Genomic DNA, 16,311 nt, shown 5'->3' on the forward strand with positions numbered 1-16,311 from the left:
GGACCCAGCCTGCACATCCCCTGCTCACCTCTGCTTTGGATGAAAGGCTTCCCTGTACCAGCTCCCACCCTCTGGCTGTGCCTGCAGAGAAGGGCCTGGCTCCAGCCCCCCAGCATTGCTGGCAGGTATGGGTTGCCATGCTGCCCTGTGCTAGCCCACCTGGTCCTCCTCTCTGTCTGCACACACAGCCCTGGAGCTGTGGGTCTGCCTGCAGGCCCACTTCCTCAAGGAGCACAAAACATTCCCTCTATTCCTCTTCTAAACACTGAAAACTTTCTGGAAAAAATAAATATCTAAAAGATAAAGATAGAAATGTGCATCTTGTCATTAATTCTGTGCAGATATAGAGGCTATTTAGAAGCACCTTGCTAAACAGACCCATAGTCACGCACTGCTGTTTCCCTCAATGAGTTTGACCCGCAGCACAGAGGAATTCATAGTCACATGTTGCAGAGCTGCAGCCAGCAGAGCAAAGGGAGCTGCTGTGAGATAACAGGAAAAGATGGCTCAGAGCTCTTCCACTGAGATCAGTAAAAAAAGAAAAAAGTAGAAATCAGTGCATGTGTCACTGAGGATCGGGAAATGGGCTGGAAGGAATAAATCTCCTGCATGTTGAAGGCCAGCTCAGGTGACATCCGCATGTGAAAGAGTCACAAACACAGCCATGTGCCTGTAATTCTGACAGAAAGGACACCCAGCAGCCAGAGGGCACAAAACTGGCAGCTCTGTCTTGCTTGTGGCTGCATGAGATCACACAGAGCTCCGTATTTCAGAGTTTTCTGTAGCTTGAGCTGCTCCTCACTCTGATTTTTGCTGTCATGTGAATGTGTGTGACCTTGTGAGGCCAAGAACTTTGTTCTGGTGCTGCTACCAAGGGTTATGCAACAGAAAAAGGGAAAACAGTTGTAATCCATCAGTTCTGTGTGTCATTCTCAGCTGTAAAATTAATACCACAGCTTTTTACTTGAAGAACTCCATTCTGGTATGGATGAAGGTAACAAACTGATAGTTTCTAAATGGTTTATCTTCAGACAGCTTTTACCAGAGTGCAACAGCAACATTATTGATGATAGGCACACTGCAGTCAAGTGTGAGATGAGCATGAATCTGAACCATCTTCAGGCGCCCAGGACACAGACTACCCCCCAAAAACAACAACCATTCACTGCTTAGAGGTAGAGAAAAGCAGGCAGTTTTAAACTGCCATCTTAGACCAAGAACGTTACTATTTCCCAAACCTAAAATTAATTTATGTTCTTTATGTGTGTACAAAGTCAAAGAACTTGTAACTAAACTGGCTTAGCTTATGGTTAACCAAAAATGTCCGTTCTAGGACTGCAAAAGCAGTACCAAAACAAAGATGAAATGCTTCACTGATGCTTTCCTGCAGACCACTGTTTTAATTACCTCTGTAACAGCTCTCCAGTGGAAAACTGCAGTTATTGCAGTATTTTCACCTAGCCACAACCAATGCCAAATTGATGATTTATATATATATATATATATGTATACACATAATTTTATGTTTCCTGCTGCTTACTGCATTGCCCATTAAAATAACTAAAGATCAATTTCTTTTTATTTATTTATTTTTCTTTCCTCCCCAAATATCCTTCCTGCTAATCCAGAAATGGTAGTGCTCTATCTAGGGGGAAAAAGAAAAAAAGCCCCACACATTATTTTAGCACTATTTATGTAACATAAAAACATGATGAACTTTTAGAATTGTAAAAAATCTTGTAAACCAAAGGTTGGTAAGCTTTTGGTTTAGTCATCCAGCCATGAAATCTTTAAGGATTCATATTTCTTTACGTCCCAAATAATCACTGCTGACTGCTGTGCATTATGAAAACAAGCCAAGTAACGTGCATTAAGGATGATTCACGTCCTCCCTCCTTTTTGCTCATGAAGCCACACACATATTCACATGCACACAAAAAAACCCTAACAGGTAATCATGAGAGTTACGTGTAACATGGCAGTCAAGTGCAGGAAACAGTTTGCTAGACTGAAGATTGAAGTTTCAGCCTTTTAAATGCTGAGTTTTACTTATTTATTATTTTTAGTACTTTTCCTTTCTTCACTAGTATACTCAAACACAGAACAAGAGCGTAGATTATATTTGATGTCTATCAAACTATTTCTCTCTCCTCCCGGAGGAAGGCTGGGTTTTCCTGTTTTTGCTTAAGGAGAAGACAGAGCAAGCTACAAAAGCAAACAGAATGGGTATCACGCTTCTCATTTGATTCATGGCTGCATTTGCTAGCAGTCCCTTTGCAAAGTCTCTCAGGAAAAGCAGAAGCAATACACTTAATGTAAAGTTCAAACAAGAGCTCCCTACAGACAGTGGTACTGATAAAGCACTATGCATCACTGCCAGAGAACCACAGTGGCCTTTGCAGTGGAAGTTCGGCAGTTAACACACAGAGTAAGACTCTGGCATTGCAGAACATAAATGTATTTCTGTTCCTCCACAGTTGATTTCTCTGCAATGCAGCTGACAGCCTACCCTAACCAGTTTCAATGTTTTACATATGCACTAACTGTACTTGCAAATAAAAGTCTGCACAGCTGCTTATACTGGGTCTGTTCACATTCTAACATCTGTAAGCTTGAAGATTTTGTGTTTTAAATCACTGCCTGCAAGGATGACAGAACATGGAAGTAAATGCTTGACATAGCCTAGCCCAGATCTGAGTCAAAGCACTTAAGTCTAACAATATTTGGAAGGACACCTGCGTCCTGACAACTGCTCTTATTTCTTTTTTCTCTTACTTCCTCTTAGGCTTGGTTATTCTCAGGTGTATGACCCTGCTACAGTAGGATTCCTCCTGTTCTGTGCGCAAAAAATACCCTATGACATTCTCTGTAGGGAGAAGACAAGAGCACCTTCCACATATTACACCTGCCCTTCCTCATACAGTATGTCCCACATCCTGGTGGAGTCCTCCTGGACAACTGTAATATAAACATTAAAGAAATATAACTTCCTTCTTTTCCTATATTGGAGTGAAATCTTTGCTGCTGCTGCTCCTGCACTCTCTGCCAGGAAGGCAGCTGTCCGCTGTCCCGCTGGCTGTGACTGCAAACATCTTTGTTGCTGTCTGGTCCACCAAATGTCTGTGTGTGTGCAAATACCAGCAATATTAGATAGCCCCTTATCTTATCAAATCACCATAGATAGCCCTGTGATACACTCTGCAAAGACTTATTTTCCACTGTGCATTGTTTGTACACTGACTGCAAATAGGGACTATGACAAGGGCAGAAATTTGCAGCTACCCCTGACAAGCACCTTCTGTGAAATCAAGTGTTTTGTATAGCAAAAATCTTTCCAGACGAGTGTCTGCAGTGGAACACTAGCATTCATGTGCAAACAAACAGTGCTATGCTCCAGGAATAATCAAACTGTAAAAGGAATGCTATATGTATCTTAGAGCTGCTCTGCTACACGTGGCGCTTGTAATCGCTTTCATTCCAGCCCTTTGGAGTGTTTCTCCATCTTAACATTCACTAGAAACTCATTGAATATGACAGGATAAAGGCCTACATGCTTTAAAAAGCTCTTGGTCCCATTCAGCTGTTCAGACAGGGATTAAAACTGCTGCAGGCAATAGCAGAGTGGTAAATATTGACTCAGCAGTAAATAAAATCAGCCCATTGAGGTGGAGTGTACAGTATGTGCTGGGGGAAGAGTCATGAGAAAGCAGTATTGCTCTTGGGCAGATTAAACAGTTTACAACACAAAACCACATGGTGTTTCAGGAAAGTCACAGTCTTCATTAAAAATGAAAAATAAAACAAACACTGAGAATTTACAGTCACAGCAAAAATAAAATAAGGAAATTGCACTTTTGTTTTTAATCTAGTTGAAAAGTTACCTTCAGCTGCAAAACAGACTGAATTACATACTGAGAGACGACCTTATCCTAGAATCATAGAATCATTTGAGCTGGAAGGGAATATTAAAGGTCATCTAGTCCAACTCCCCTGCAATGATCAGGGGCATCTACAGCTCCATCAGAGTACCATCCAACCTGGCCTTTAAACACTCCAGGAATGAGGTATGAACCACATCTCTCAGCAACCTGTGCCAGTGCTTCACCACTCTCATTGTAAAATCCTTCTTACTTATACCCAATCTAAATCTCCTATCTTTTAGCTTGAAACGATTTCCTTTTGTCTTATCATAAGGGGCTAAAGAGTCTGTTCCGTCCTTTCTCATAGCTCCTCTTTAGACACGGACAGGCTGCCCTCAGGACTCGCGCAGCCTTCTCCTCTCCATGCTACACAGCCTCAGCTCTCTTAGTCTGTCCTCATATGAGACATGTTCCATTCCTGGGATCATTTCTCTGGCCCTCCTCCAGAAATACCACTTTAATGTATCTAAAAGTATGCACATGTAAATTTTAGATCCAGAATTGTGTTAGAGAATCATTCAATTTGTTATTGACAAAATGGAGTATGGTTAATGCCATAACATTTTATCACCAGTTAAAGAAATCCAGAGGACATACAAATGATCAAGTAACAAGAAAAACAACAATTTTAATAGATCTTGTCAAACCTCTTAAGTGTTCCAGGCATGAGTGGAACTATATTAGTTCCACTAAATTCAGTAACTATAATGTTATTTTCCTCTCAGTATGTAACAGTCAACCATGAATCTAACACTAGGCTTAAATTTTGAAGTCCTAATAGTCTGAGCTCCTTGTTTTTTTGTTTCACAGAGCTACCAATAGACAGGGTTTGTATGGTGGAAGGAATTCACAGCAACGCAAAGATTGATTCTCCTTGATCAGATTGTTCTTCTCTATGTTGGGAGACAAAAGCAGAAGATAAAAAAGATAATGTTTACAAAGTCTTTAACTGAACAGACACACTGTAGATGTGCATTGGGATGCCTGAGGGCAGGAACAGGGCTCCCTTAATGAAATGTAGCAAGCAGAAAAAACAAGTAAACAACTCCTGAGCTTTCCTTGTTTACCACTAACACTGCTGGCAAAAGACCAAAAAGTGAGACTAGCTGATGAAGCAGACGCAAGTGAAGAAGTGGAGAACGTACCTGAGTGGGAAACAGCTTATACAAATGGCTTGTTCCACAACAAGCAAAGAAATAAATCTGATGTTTTCAGACTTGACCTTAAATCTCCTGTATCTCAGAAAAAAATAATGGAAATAAAAGACTTACTGAATAACTTTACATTAATAGGACAAATACATTATGGTAAACAGCACTGCGTAATGTGCTCATTCATCCTGTGAATATCAAGTCACACAGTGCACAAAATTCAGCACCTGGTTGGACTGGATGATCTTGGAGGTCTTTTCCAATGTTAGTGATTCTGCAACCTGTAATTTCCAAGGATCTTCTCCAAAGCCAAATGCAGGCCTGCAAGGACGCACAAAGAACTGGCCAGCTGAATGTGCATCTCTCTATATGGGTGGGGAAAGGTTTTTCGTGTCACATCCAGGATGCTGGAAGGAAAAGTATCCCATGTGCAGTGAGTGATGAAATGCAAAACTGAATAATGCATTTGGAAACTAGTACTGTTTTGAAGAGACAGGACTCCTGCAGGTTATACAGGATTACTTACGATTTCACTGGTGTGCACTCCATACAGCAGTGTCATGCTGAAGCCCTGCCTTCCTTGCCCAATTCCTCTCTGCCAGGAAGGAGCCAGATGCTGAGTGGCTTTGTGAGGAAAGCAGAAGGCTTGAGCCTTCCACCCATGCTCTGCAAGAACACTGTATAAAGCTCAGAGACAGGTCCAGTCTCCCCACCATCTCACTGCTCCTAGGCAAGCTGGGAAGAGCAAACCGAGCTTTAAAGGCTCCTGTAAAGGGTGCAAAACCAGCCAACCAACCAACCAAGCAAGCAAACATAGCCAAATTTCCATGTTCTAAATCACTGGTGTTCACAGCCTATTTTGTAAACAAACAAAGAGCAGGAGATAATCCAGCAGCCTCTCTGTGATATTCTTCAAAATCTGCTTTAATTTCAGTCTGTGAAAGGAAGGCAAAACTCAGAATATGAATGGAAATTTTAAAAGCTTGTAATTGCCAAGTGTTAATTTTGCAAGCCTGAAGGATCTAATAATGGATTTCACCTTGGAAACAACTACTTTAAGCTTGTAAAATGGAAGCCCAATGCCAAATAAAGGATGAATAAATCCAAATATCTTCACTCATACCTTCTATGAAAGGATACCAGTCAGCGCGTATCTTCTTCACCAAGTAAAGGTTATATCAGAACAGGAGGTAGTGCGCTGCAAATGTTAAGAGAAGTGACAACATGAGCTGTTACAAAATACCTTTCACCAGATGAAAACAGAACAAAAAATAGAAAGCAAATGTCACTACAACCTGAAGGGTAGGGATATAAAAGGCAGGGTGCCGAGAAAATAAAAAAAGGAAGCTGTTTTCAAAGAAAGGTTTCGTGAAGTGGTTGGCTGTTTAGGACAACACAACCAAATGCCCATGTTTATGTATTTATGCATTTTATGTTTTCCCAAGATGCCACGCAGTGTTTTTACTTGTTTACATTGCTATAAAGCCATGAAAGCCAAGAAGAGAATCGAACACGCTTCATTATTCCCACTTGGGTACAGAGGGTGAACCTTAGACCTCTGGGATCCCAGCCAGGAGTTTTCTTCTTGACCTCACCGAGGTCACAGCCTGGCTTCAGGCACCCACAACCCAGCAATACCTTGCAGAAAGATCAAGGGCAAGCAAGACAAAAGTCAAAGAGTACATGAGGTGGAACAGTTGTTTCCTGCCAGCCGGCGCGCAGCCGCAAGGCCGAGAACAGCGCTGAGGAGGAGCTCTCGCGAGAGGCGAGGCGTAAGGAGGGCGGGCCGGTACCGGGGTGTGGAGGCTCCGCCCCGCGGCATGTGCCACTGCCTCCACCGCCCGCGGGAGGAGGGAGGGTCGGGCGGCGGCGGCGGCGGCCCCCGGCAGCGCCGGGTGGCAGAGTGTCGTTATGAACCTGCACCAGGTGCTGACGGGGGCCGTGAACCCCGGGGACAACTGCTTCTCCGTGGGGAGCTTGCACGACCAGCCGTTCACGGTGAGTCCCCGCCGGGGCCCGGCAGCCCGCGCGGCTCGGAAAGCAGCTGCGTCAGGTCGCTGCCCGCTCTGGGCTGAGCGGAGGCGGCAGGCAGCGCGGCGGGCCTGCGGGGAACCGGGGGGGGCGCGTCCGTAACTTGCCGTGCTTGGGGCCGTGCGGGGCTGTGAGCGGGAAGATGGAGGCGGCGGGGCGGCCCGCGCCGTTACATAAACGAGGGCCCCGCGGTGCCGGAGGAGAGCACGGAGCTCGGCCTGGCGGCTTCGGGACCGCCTCTGAGCTGCCGGGCCGCGCGGTGCGGAGCAAACGTTGTCAGTGCGTGGCAAAGGCTGAAGCCTTCTGTCAAGTCCTCCTGGTCCTTTCATCCCGGTCCTCCCATTCACTGCTGTTCTGAGAGCAGGGTTGTGCAACTTTGGCCTTGCCGGGTTATGCCTTTGCTTCCAAAAGCCCTCAGCTGTCACTAGAGGACACGTACTAAAGTTGGAAGATTTGTTAAATAGAAGCCGTTGTCACTTTGCTTTCCCAGCGTACCGAACTGTCTGGTTTCAGATATTCAGAAATGTAAAAGACCCACGAGTGGTGGGGAATCATTTAGTTAGAAGCCAAAGTTTGTTTTACTTCACCATTGATGTGCTAGTAAGACACGGACGCAGGAAGCTTCCCATTTTGACATAATTGTTTTTTGAGGGAGACAGGTGAAGCTTTCACTGAAGAGCACTCTGTCTGCTCCTACAGAAAGTGTCAGAGCAACGTAAATGAGGTCAAAAGAGTAATAAATCTCTGTCTGGGGAGAAAGAAGTGATCAGAGAGTGCAGCTTTCGCTGGCTGCTTTAAGGTCTCTTGTTCACAAGAACTGTTTTGACATAAATATACAGGCTGTGTTTCCTGTACACACGCTGATCTTGACTTGGTTTTCCCCTTTTACTCAGGCTATTAATGGATTTATCTTCCTCAGATTTAAAGCTGCCAGCAGAAATACCTTGGCATGTTGCTTTTTTGTTGGCTTTCTTCTTTTTTTTCTTTTTAATTATTTTTTTTTAAGTTGTCACTCATAGCATTATATTGAATTTATTGAATTATATATGAATTTATCACTAGAAAGATAAACAAGTAAACATTTTTTTTGGGGGGGGAGGAAACAAAAGGCTTAACCTTTAGAATGTGAAACAGGAAAATGGAGTGCTCTTTTCTTGTATCTGAAACAGTAATAAAACATGAATAAAAAACGAGGAAAGGGAAACACTCCCACCTATGCCAGTTTATGTCACATGTGTGAGGAGTGGAGCTAGATGATGTTTAAGATCCCTTCCAACTGAAGGCTTTCTGTGAGTAGTATTCAGCCCTGGCAAACAGATTGTGTTATATTTGCATTCAGCCCAGCAGAAGAACTTGGTTCTTTTCGTGCATTATGAGGCGTAACCACCCTTGAGATCCTCTGGTGTTAGAAGTGGCCCTGAGGAGCCCTGTGAGTTACCTCAGATACATTAGCTCAATTGGCAGCACAGAAGAAACAAGAGGAAAGGTGACTGCAGTGTGGTAAGCTTCCAGTGTAGGAGCTGAGGAGAGACCATTATCAGAGAGCTCCTCTGTCCTGCTAAGTGCCATCCACTGATCTGCTTCATTTGGGAGCTTTGCATCATGTTAGGCCCAGCAGAGTTCTACACTGTCTTTATAGTCTGAATCATCAACCCATATATGTTTGCATGTGCCTTATACTTATATAAATGTATAAACCAGCAGGTTTGCTGGCCATTAGATAGATCACCCAGGGTCCCATCCATCCTGTCCTTGAACACCTCCAGGGTTGGGACATCCACAGCTTCCCTGTGCAGCCTGTGCCAGCCCTTCACCAGCCTCCGAGAGAAGAATTTCCCTTGTCTTACTACTACAGTCTCTGGTAAAGAAAGTCTTCCCACATGTAAAATCATACTTCTTTGGAGAACTTTAATAGAAGGTGATGTCTGATGAGGAGAAAAAGATTAAGAAAGAAATGAAATAATGGTTAGAAATTTTCTGAAAGCTCTCTATGCCATGCAGAACAGTGTTTATTTTCACAGACCCAAAACATATTTCACTTCCTAATTTCAGGCTTGTTTTGCTGTGTCACCAGGTAGTGAAGTCCATCTTCCCCCAGCTTAAACTAGTTCTACCTTGGTTATTTGTATAACAAAAGAACAGTGTGTTGTTTAATATTACAACAACATGGTAATGTAAACAGCATCTCCTTGTCTCACAGTGTAAAGTCATCTTTTTTTGTAGCTGCTTCTTGTCCTGTAGAAAACGGAATGCAAACTATTGTGGATAAGGCCTGCTGTAAAAAGTTGGATAAAAGTTGAGTAGTTGACAGTACTCATTTTTGTTGTATGTGAGACTGTTAGGAGTACAGGATGTAACCATAACTACTGAGCACTGACTTCCATTCATTACACAGTGCTGAAATACCTTGTGCAGTTTTCTGTGGTGAATAAATAAATAAGTATAAAGCTAGTTCAGAAGTTAGTTTGGTGCTCTTATTTTGAGGAAGTGTCTTTTTTAGCATGCTACTGTTAAGAAGCCACTGTCTGGACTGGAGTGTGGACTCCAGTAAATGTGTGTGGGAATAATTTCACAGAGACTGCTTGAACAAAGAACAGCATGGGGACAGCAGCAGTGGACAGCTTAGGTGAGTCTCTGCTGAAGTCTCTGGTTAGCAGGACATATCACAGGACTAGGTTATTAGGCAAGGGGAGGAGAGAGAGCCTGTTGCAGTTACATTTAGCAGACAGCTTTGTTACCTATTCCAACATGTTTTTCTGTTGAATATTACTTTGCCTTTCCTTGTGTATGCTGTGCCTTTTGGAATGGTGTTTGGCCTATGGGTTAACTTTAACTAAACATCAAAAATTAACCTCCTGAATTGTGGGTGTCCCACCTGTTGGCTTGCCTGGGCTGCCCTGAGTGAAGAGAGAAGTTGTCTTTAAAAGTATACATAAATGGGTTGCTCTGAAAGTAGTGCCTCCTGTTTATTTCTCTGTAAGCTACAACAGTAGCACAATCACAGTGTTTGATAAAGCAGATTCCCAGATTCAACATTATGTTTTTCAACACAGGCATCAACGTTATCTGTGCATTTTCATTAGTAGTGAACAGGAGCCTGCATGCCATGCCTGTAAAAACCTGCACCAGCAGAGACGAAACACACCTCCCACGGCCTCACTGTGTTCACATCCACTATTTGGTCTCCATAAATGTTCACAGGCATTAATGACTTGTCAGTGGGTGCCATTTTTCCTGTATGGAGGAGTTCAATGACGAACTATTGTCCATGTTCACTTCCATGTCAGATGCTGATCTGACAGAGTGCCCTTTTGCTGCTGTATGTCACAGCTACAAAACACTGGTGGGAAGTGCACTACTGTACCCTTGACATCTGCCTCTGATCATAGAATCACAGAATGGCCTGGGTTGAAAAGGACCATCATGCTCATCTAGTTTCAGTCCCCCTGCTATGTGCAGGTCATCAACCACCAGACCAGGCTGCCCAGAGCCACATCCAGCCTGGCCTTGAATGCCTGCAGGGATGGGGCATCCACACCTTGGGCAACCTGTTCCAGTGCATCACCACCTTGTGGGTGAAAAACTTCCTCCTATTGTCGAACCTAAACCTCCTGTTTCCATTTGAAACCATTCCCACTTGTCCTGTCTCTATCCATCCTTGTAAATAGCTGTTCCCTCTCCTGTTTATATGCTCCCTTTAAGTATTGGAAGGCCACAATGAGATTTCCCTGTAGCCTTCTCTTTCCCAAACTAAACAAGCCCAGTTCCCTCAACCTTTCTTTATAGGAGAAAGGAATGAATACCAACATTAAAACAGCATGCTTGCTTAAATATAGGCATGTACCTCTTAGTCAAGAATATATATTCATAAAAGGAAAATTTCCAGCAAACTCTGGATCTAGGGTGTTTGTTTACCTCTTCAATCTGCTGCAGTGTAGCGCAGCCTTAAGTAGCATGGCTGAGTTCTTACGGTATTTTAAGCCCTTGTTTATGATGGAAACATTGATGAAAATATGAATTCTGAAAGACTCCGGTGTTTGAGAGTTACTTCATAGTTCTTCCAATGCAAAATCCAAGTGTACTCGGAATTATTTCTTTTTCTACTATGTAAAACCTGGTGGAGCTCTTGATCCAGTTAAAATGCTTAGTTTACAGAGTCCAGAATTGCTGCTAACGGTGTGTTTTACTATTTATGCTCTTTCTTATTCACCTTGGTGGGAATACTGTAATTCTGCATGATCTCAGGCTTGTTTGTTAGTGCAGAAGGGAGAGAACCAGCTGGGGATGACTGTTAAGGCTATCAAGTGCCGATGAGGCCTCGTGTAGTATTTGGCACTTCATTCTTCTGAAAGCATTTCTAATAAAGCTGTGTTTTCTCTTTAGTGAGACTTGTAGTTTCTTAAAATTGCCTTGATGCAAAGCATTAAATTCAACACTGTGACTTAGGCAAAATATTTATATATTGTACTTCTGAGTAACCTTTGCCAAGTAGGCTATGAATTCAATTAATGAGTCAGCAAGTGGGATAGTTACTGACATCAGAAATAAATGTTCTTTGAGGAATAGGTTGAAAGTTTAATGTCTCATTGTGATGTGAAAATAACTTCAACATTTGTACAGAAAATAAGTATTAAGTCTCTTTTGAAACGAGTTTTAAATCAGAATTCGCAGTTCAGTATACACATTTGTAATAAATGATCTTGTTTTGACTGGAGGAACAATGGCACTAGAAACTCCTTCCAGACGAAAAGGAGACAGGAGAGGAAGGGGTGGGATGATCAGGAGTTAATGCATGGGTTTATCCTGAAGAAGTATTTTAGACAGTACTTTCAGCTATCAAGTCATTTTAAGTCTGGCTTGGTGGTCAGCAGATTGGAAAAATGAATACTGGTAGAGGATGATGATCATTTTACAGAGTAAGGTTGTTTTTGTGAAGCATCACTGAACATGCTGTTAGGGAAATTAGCTTTACACTGAATTATTTTTTTTCTTCTTTGTTTGTTTTAATATATGAAATGGTGAGATATCCTAGAGGAAGTTTAGCCAAAAGTGCTCTTCAACCTGAAACACCTGAAAACATGACCATCATGTTTTGAATATGCAAGTATAATGTTACATTTTTCTGCCTTTTTTTTTTTTTTTTTTTCAAGTCAAGAGACTTTTCCACTATATATACTAGAGCTAGTGGGGCTGGTTTTAAGGGATGATCCTTAATGTCAGTGTCCTGCAGACTTCCATCTGCAATTCTTGTGTTTTCTTCTTGAATCTTTTTGACCTCATAAACCTCAAAGACTTTTTCGTAACTCCATTTTGTCTCTTCTGTCTTGAACTTTTTTTAAATCACAGTTGTGTTGTGGTGGACTTCGAAGCATCTTCTGTTGCTTGATTGAAATTGTAGACACCCATTTGATCTTTGTAAATGCTTGTGAGTTGTGTGTAGGTAAAATACACAGGCAATGCCATTTCACTGATCTGCTTTAAGTGGCTATAGCTTTACTTAATTCTGAGATTCTGCTTTTCGTGAGTTTTTTGTGTTTATTTTTGTTCTGATTTGTTTTTGTTTTGTTTTCAGGCATATGCATCGGGATGTGATATTGTTGTATTAGGGACTGACTTTGAAAGATTACAGATAATCCCAGGAGCAAAACATGGAAACATTCAAGTGGGATGTGTGGACTGTTCAGTGCAACAGGGAAAGGTATGTGGTGTATGAAACCTTTGAATTAAATATCTATCAACTCTATACATTCGATTTGAAAATTTGCATGTAATATATTTACACTGACTGAAAATGCATTTGCAAATATACCCAAAAATGTATAACTTTTCAGCCATCTTGAAACCTATTTTCAAATTCCTTTATCAGAGTGAAAAGCAAGAGTGTGTATTTTTCACTATTCACAGAACTGTGTTTAGACAGCATATCAAAATGTAAAAAAAATATTTACTATAACTTGAGTTAGCTCTGTACTGTGACCTTTCTGTGTCCTGGTTTCGTGGTTTGTTGGTAGTTGTTGAGTGATGGGCGCGTGCCTGGGGCTGGGCTAAGCTCCTCAGCAGTAAAGTGCTGCTACCATGATTGCAGGGAATGGGCAGTAGTGTGGGCTGGGCTGGACCACATACAGTGTGTGGGTTGATCATGTCTATGTTGAGAACTTTCTTAGAGTATGCATGCTTTCAAGTTAACACATATGCACTAGAATGAAGATGAAAATGGCTGATAGCTTCATCTGTTTATTTTTGGTTAGCAACATAGCAAATAGGAAGTAATAAGCATAGTTATGAATTTGGAGAAGATAAGATGGGGCTGCACAGGAAGATGTGTAAAGGAAAAAAATAAAGTTACCAAAAGATTTGTAAGGTGGGAGCAAAAGTAGTTTATTTACTCTGGGTTTAGTCATTGCCATGCTTTGGCATGTCAGTGATGGGTGGCAGATTGGTTAGTTCCATATCGTAAAACATAAACAGTGTATCTTTCAAGTAATTAATAAAGGCTTAAAATTGTTTATGGACAGAATTTTTCGTTTTTGAGTATTATGGGGTGGTAATATTAGTGTCTTGCACATGTGAGCTTTTAAGTTGCTGACAGCTTTGGTTAGATTCTGGTGTGCCCTTCCTTAGGTGAGATCTCTGAATGAAAACGGCTTTGTGTTTACACGTGAAATCTGTGAATGACCATCTAGGTGATCCATAGCCACTCTCTATTCCTACGTTTTAGTAATTGAGTGATCAATTCTTGTAAGGGTAGTGCGGGAACATTAATGAAAATGTGGAAATATTCTCTTCGCCTCTGGTAGTTTTAAGCTATAAAGAATGCTGTGTTTCTCCACTGTGAAAAAAAAATTGTTGTTTGAGCTCACTGGGTGTCTATTAACAGGTTGTGAAATACATATTCAGATAAAAATATAAAATGTGAACATTTCTTTGCAGATTTGGAAGGTTATTTTGACTATTTGACATCAGTTCTAGCCAAATTTCAATAATAAACCGTACTTTACTTCTAAATCAATACATATGTGTACAGCAACCTATTCAACTTCCTAAGTTTTAGGATTTTAGCACTTTTTACGTAGGCCTCTGTCACAATTTTGATTCTGCAAGTTAGTATAGTTGGCTGCTAGTAGTTAGAATAGGTAAATTTGCAGGGTGCTGAAGTTCTAAGTTGTAAATAACTAGGAAGTTCTGGATGGACATTTTACTGTTTCCAGTTTGCTCCTGCAGAGGCTGCTTATCTTCTTACTGCTGCATCAATACTGACACAGATTTCTCATCCACTGTCCTGCAGATTACTCTTTGATGCTTAAGATCTATAGGAAGGAAGAGAATGCAAATAATGCAGCTTAGTTTGGGTGCAATTTTGAACCTGTCCTGAAAGTATCTATTGATAACCTGTAGTTTATGAATTATGCACCTTTTTAGTTTTTCTCCTTACAGAAAACTGCTGTCAAGTGTCATCTACAAACAGTAGGACTCTAAAGAATCTGCATCATTCTCCATCTGAATGATAGAGTTAGAGTTAGCAGGTTATGAAAGTAATGAGTTCAAAGTTTCCTGTTTTTGCTCTCTAAATCTAATTCTAATTTACTGAATAGCTAATGCATTGGGAAGATACTTTGAATAAGCAACAGCTTAGTAGTTGATGTTTGATCAACCCCTTTTTTGGCTTTGAAGCATTGAGTAGATTATTGCCACTGTCTTTTTTCCTACTCTACTTTTGGGGATAAACTTCAGTTCTCATTGATTGAGATTGTGGGGTGGGGTGGGGGAAGAATGTATGATAATTTCTAATTACCCCGATGGATTATGCATTTTCTCTATAAAGATTTGCATGAAAATGTCTTTTACAAGGAAGACAACGTAATTTTAAGCCACCGAACCTTTTTTCCTTTGGTTGCATACAACTTGGTAATGAACAATTTATTTGGAGTGAGTATTGTACTTGTTCTTCTTCCACACAATGTAAGCTACAAACCTCTTTTCTAATTAATGTGAGAATTAAGACCAGAACTTTAATTAATGCATGGCAAAGAAAAATCACACAGTGTGACTTCTGTCAGTACCTGACGATGCACAAAAAGGTAGCACTGGCTTCAGATCATTTGAAATATTTGATGAGGTTTTTTTTAGGTGTCATAGCTGGGAACGGCACTGTTAGTAAATAGATGAGATTTAATTTATTTAGCACTGTGTTTTACTAATGTTAAAAGAGAATAAATAGATACTAATTAAAATTTTGATTTAGTTTACATGCTGATGTTTCTACATTATTACAGCGAGACCAGTTCTATTCCTAGTTTGGACATAGAGGTGAGGGCAGACAGTGTTGTTGCCCTAGAGGCAGGTGCTTCATTCCTGAATGTTGACGCAAGAATGGCTGTAACTTTTTTCTTACAGCTAAGTAAATCTTCTCTACCTTTGACCAATAAAAGGACTTAAGAACATAAGACAAGTCTGGTTTCCTTCTGAGCAATTATATAGGAAGCTCTTCAGCACACAAAACTCCTTTATACCTTTCAATGACATACTGTTCAGTGAGGACAAATGAAAGTGTCCATATTGCTGCAGAACCCTATGAAACTTCCAGGGGTAACATTTGGCATGCTAATGTTTGTTTTAAAAGGCAGTGGTAGAGTGGTAGACAGGAGATCTATCCACATTTGGAAAAAAAAAAAATAGGGAAAAGGAAAAATCTAATCAGTATGATTTTTGTATAGACATATATGTTGAGATTTTGGATGAAATTACTGGAATAAAAAAAGTGAGGTACTTGGAATGAGTTTGAGATGGCAGATATTAATCTTGGGTGTAAGGAAAGGTTTATTTATGTGTTTTGTAACTGATGAAATTATTGTTGGCATTTATGGGTCAGGCTGATGCTAGCTTACATAAAAATTTATTTAGCTGTATTCTCTTTAACACAGAGGGCTTCTTTTAAAACAGGATCTACAGTTTTAGTTTAAAATATGAACAGTTTAGGCATAGTGGTTTAGTTTCCTCTTTACATTTTTCTGGATGATGGTGAAATCAAAATGTTTACAAAGTGACCCCTGCCTACCTTTAATGTTGCTTATAGAAAAAAAAAAAAAAAAAAAAAAAAGAATTTTGTGAGACAGAATCTCACAGAAACAAGAAACTGACTATTATATGGTATCAAAACTGCAGATCTTGCTCTTGGTAAAGTCAAGCTTTAAGATCTAAATACTGCATAG

The 16,311-nt window shown here is 40.9% G+C and overlaps 1 protein-coding gene across 3 annotated transcripts in view; it reads left to right on the forward strand.

Annotated features, from left to right (window-relative positions):
• The first annotated feature begins 6,889 nt into the window (after positions 1-6,889).
• The window catches only part of DMXL1 (Dmx like 1), a 69,890-nt gene continuing 60,468 nt past the window's right edge, over positions 6,890-16,311 (forward strand). For all 3 annotated transcript variants that reach the window (XM_072360119.1, XM_072360120.1, XM_072360121.1), the window contains exons 1-2: positions 6,890-7,069; positions 12,675-12,800. In XM_072360119.1, the coding sequence (XP_072216220.1) occupies positions 6,983-7,069; positions 12,675-12,800 (213 nt within the window). In that variant the 5' untranslated portion in view covers positions 6,890-6,982. The remainder of the gene's footprint in view (positions 7,070-12,674; positions 12,801-16,311) is intronic.

This window comes from Excalfactoria chinensis, chromosome Z, assembly GCF_039878825.1.
Source record: "Excalfactoria chinensis isolate bCotChi1 chromosome Z, bCotChi1.hap2, whole genome shotgun sequence".
Taxonomy (NCBI): domain Eukaryota; kingdom Metazoa; phylum Chordata; class Aves; order Galliformes; family Phasianidae; genus Excalfactoria; species Excalfactoria chinensis.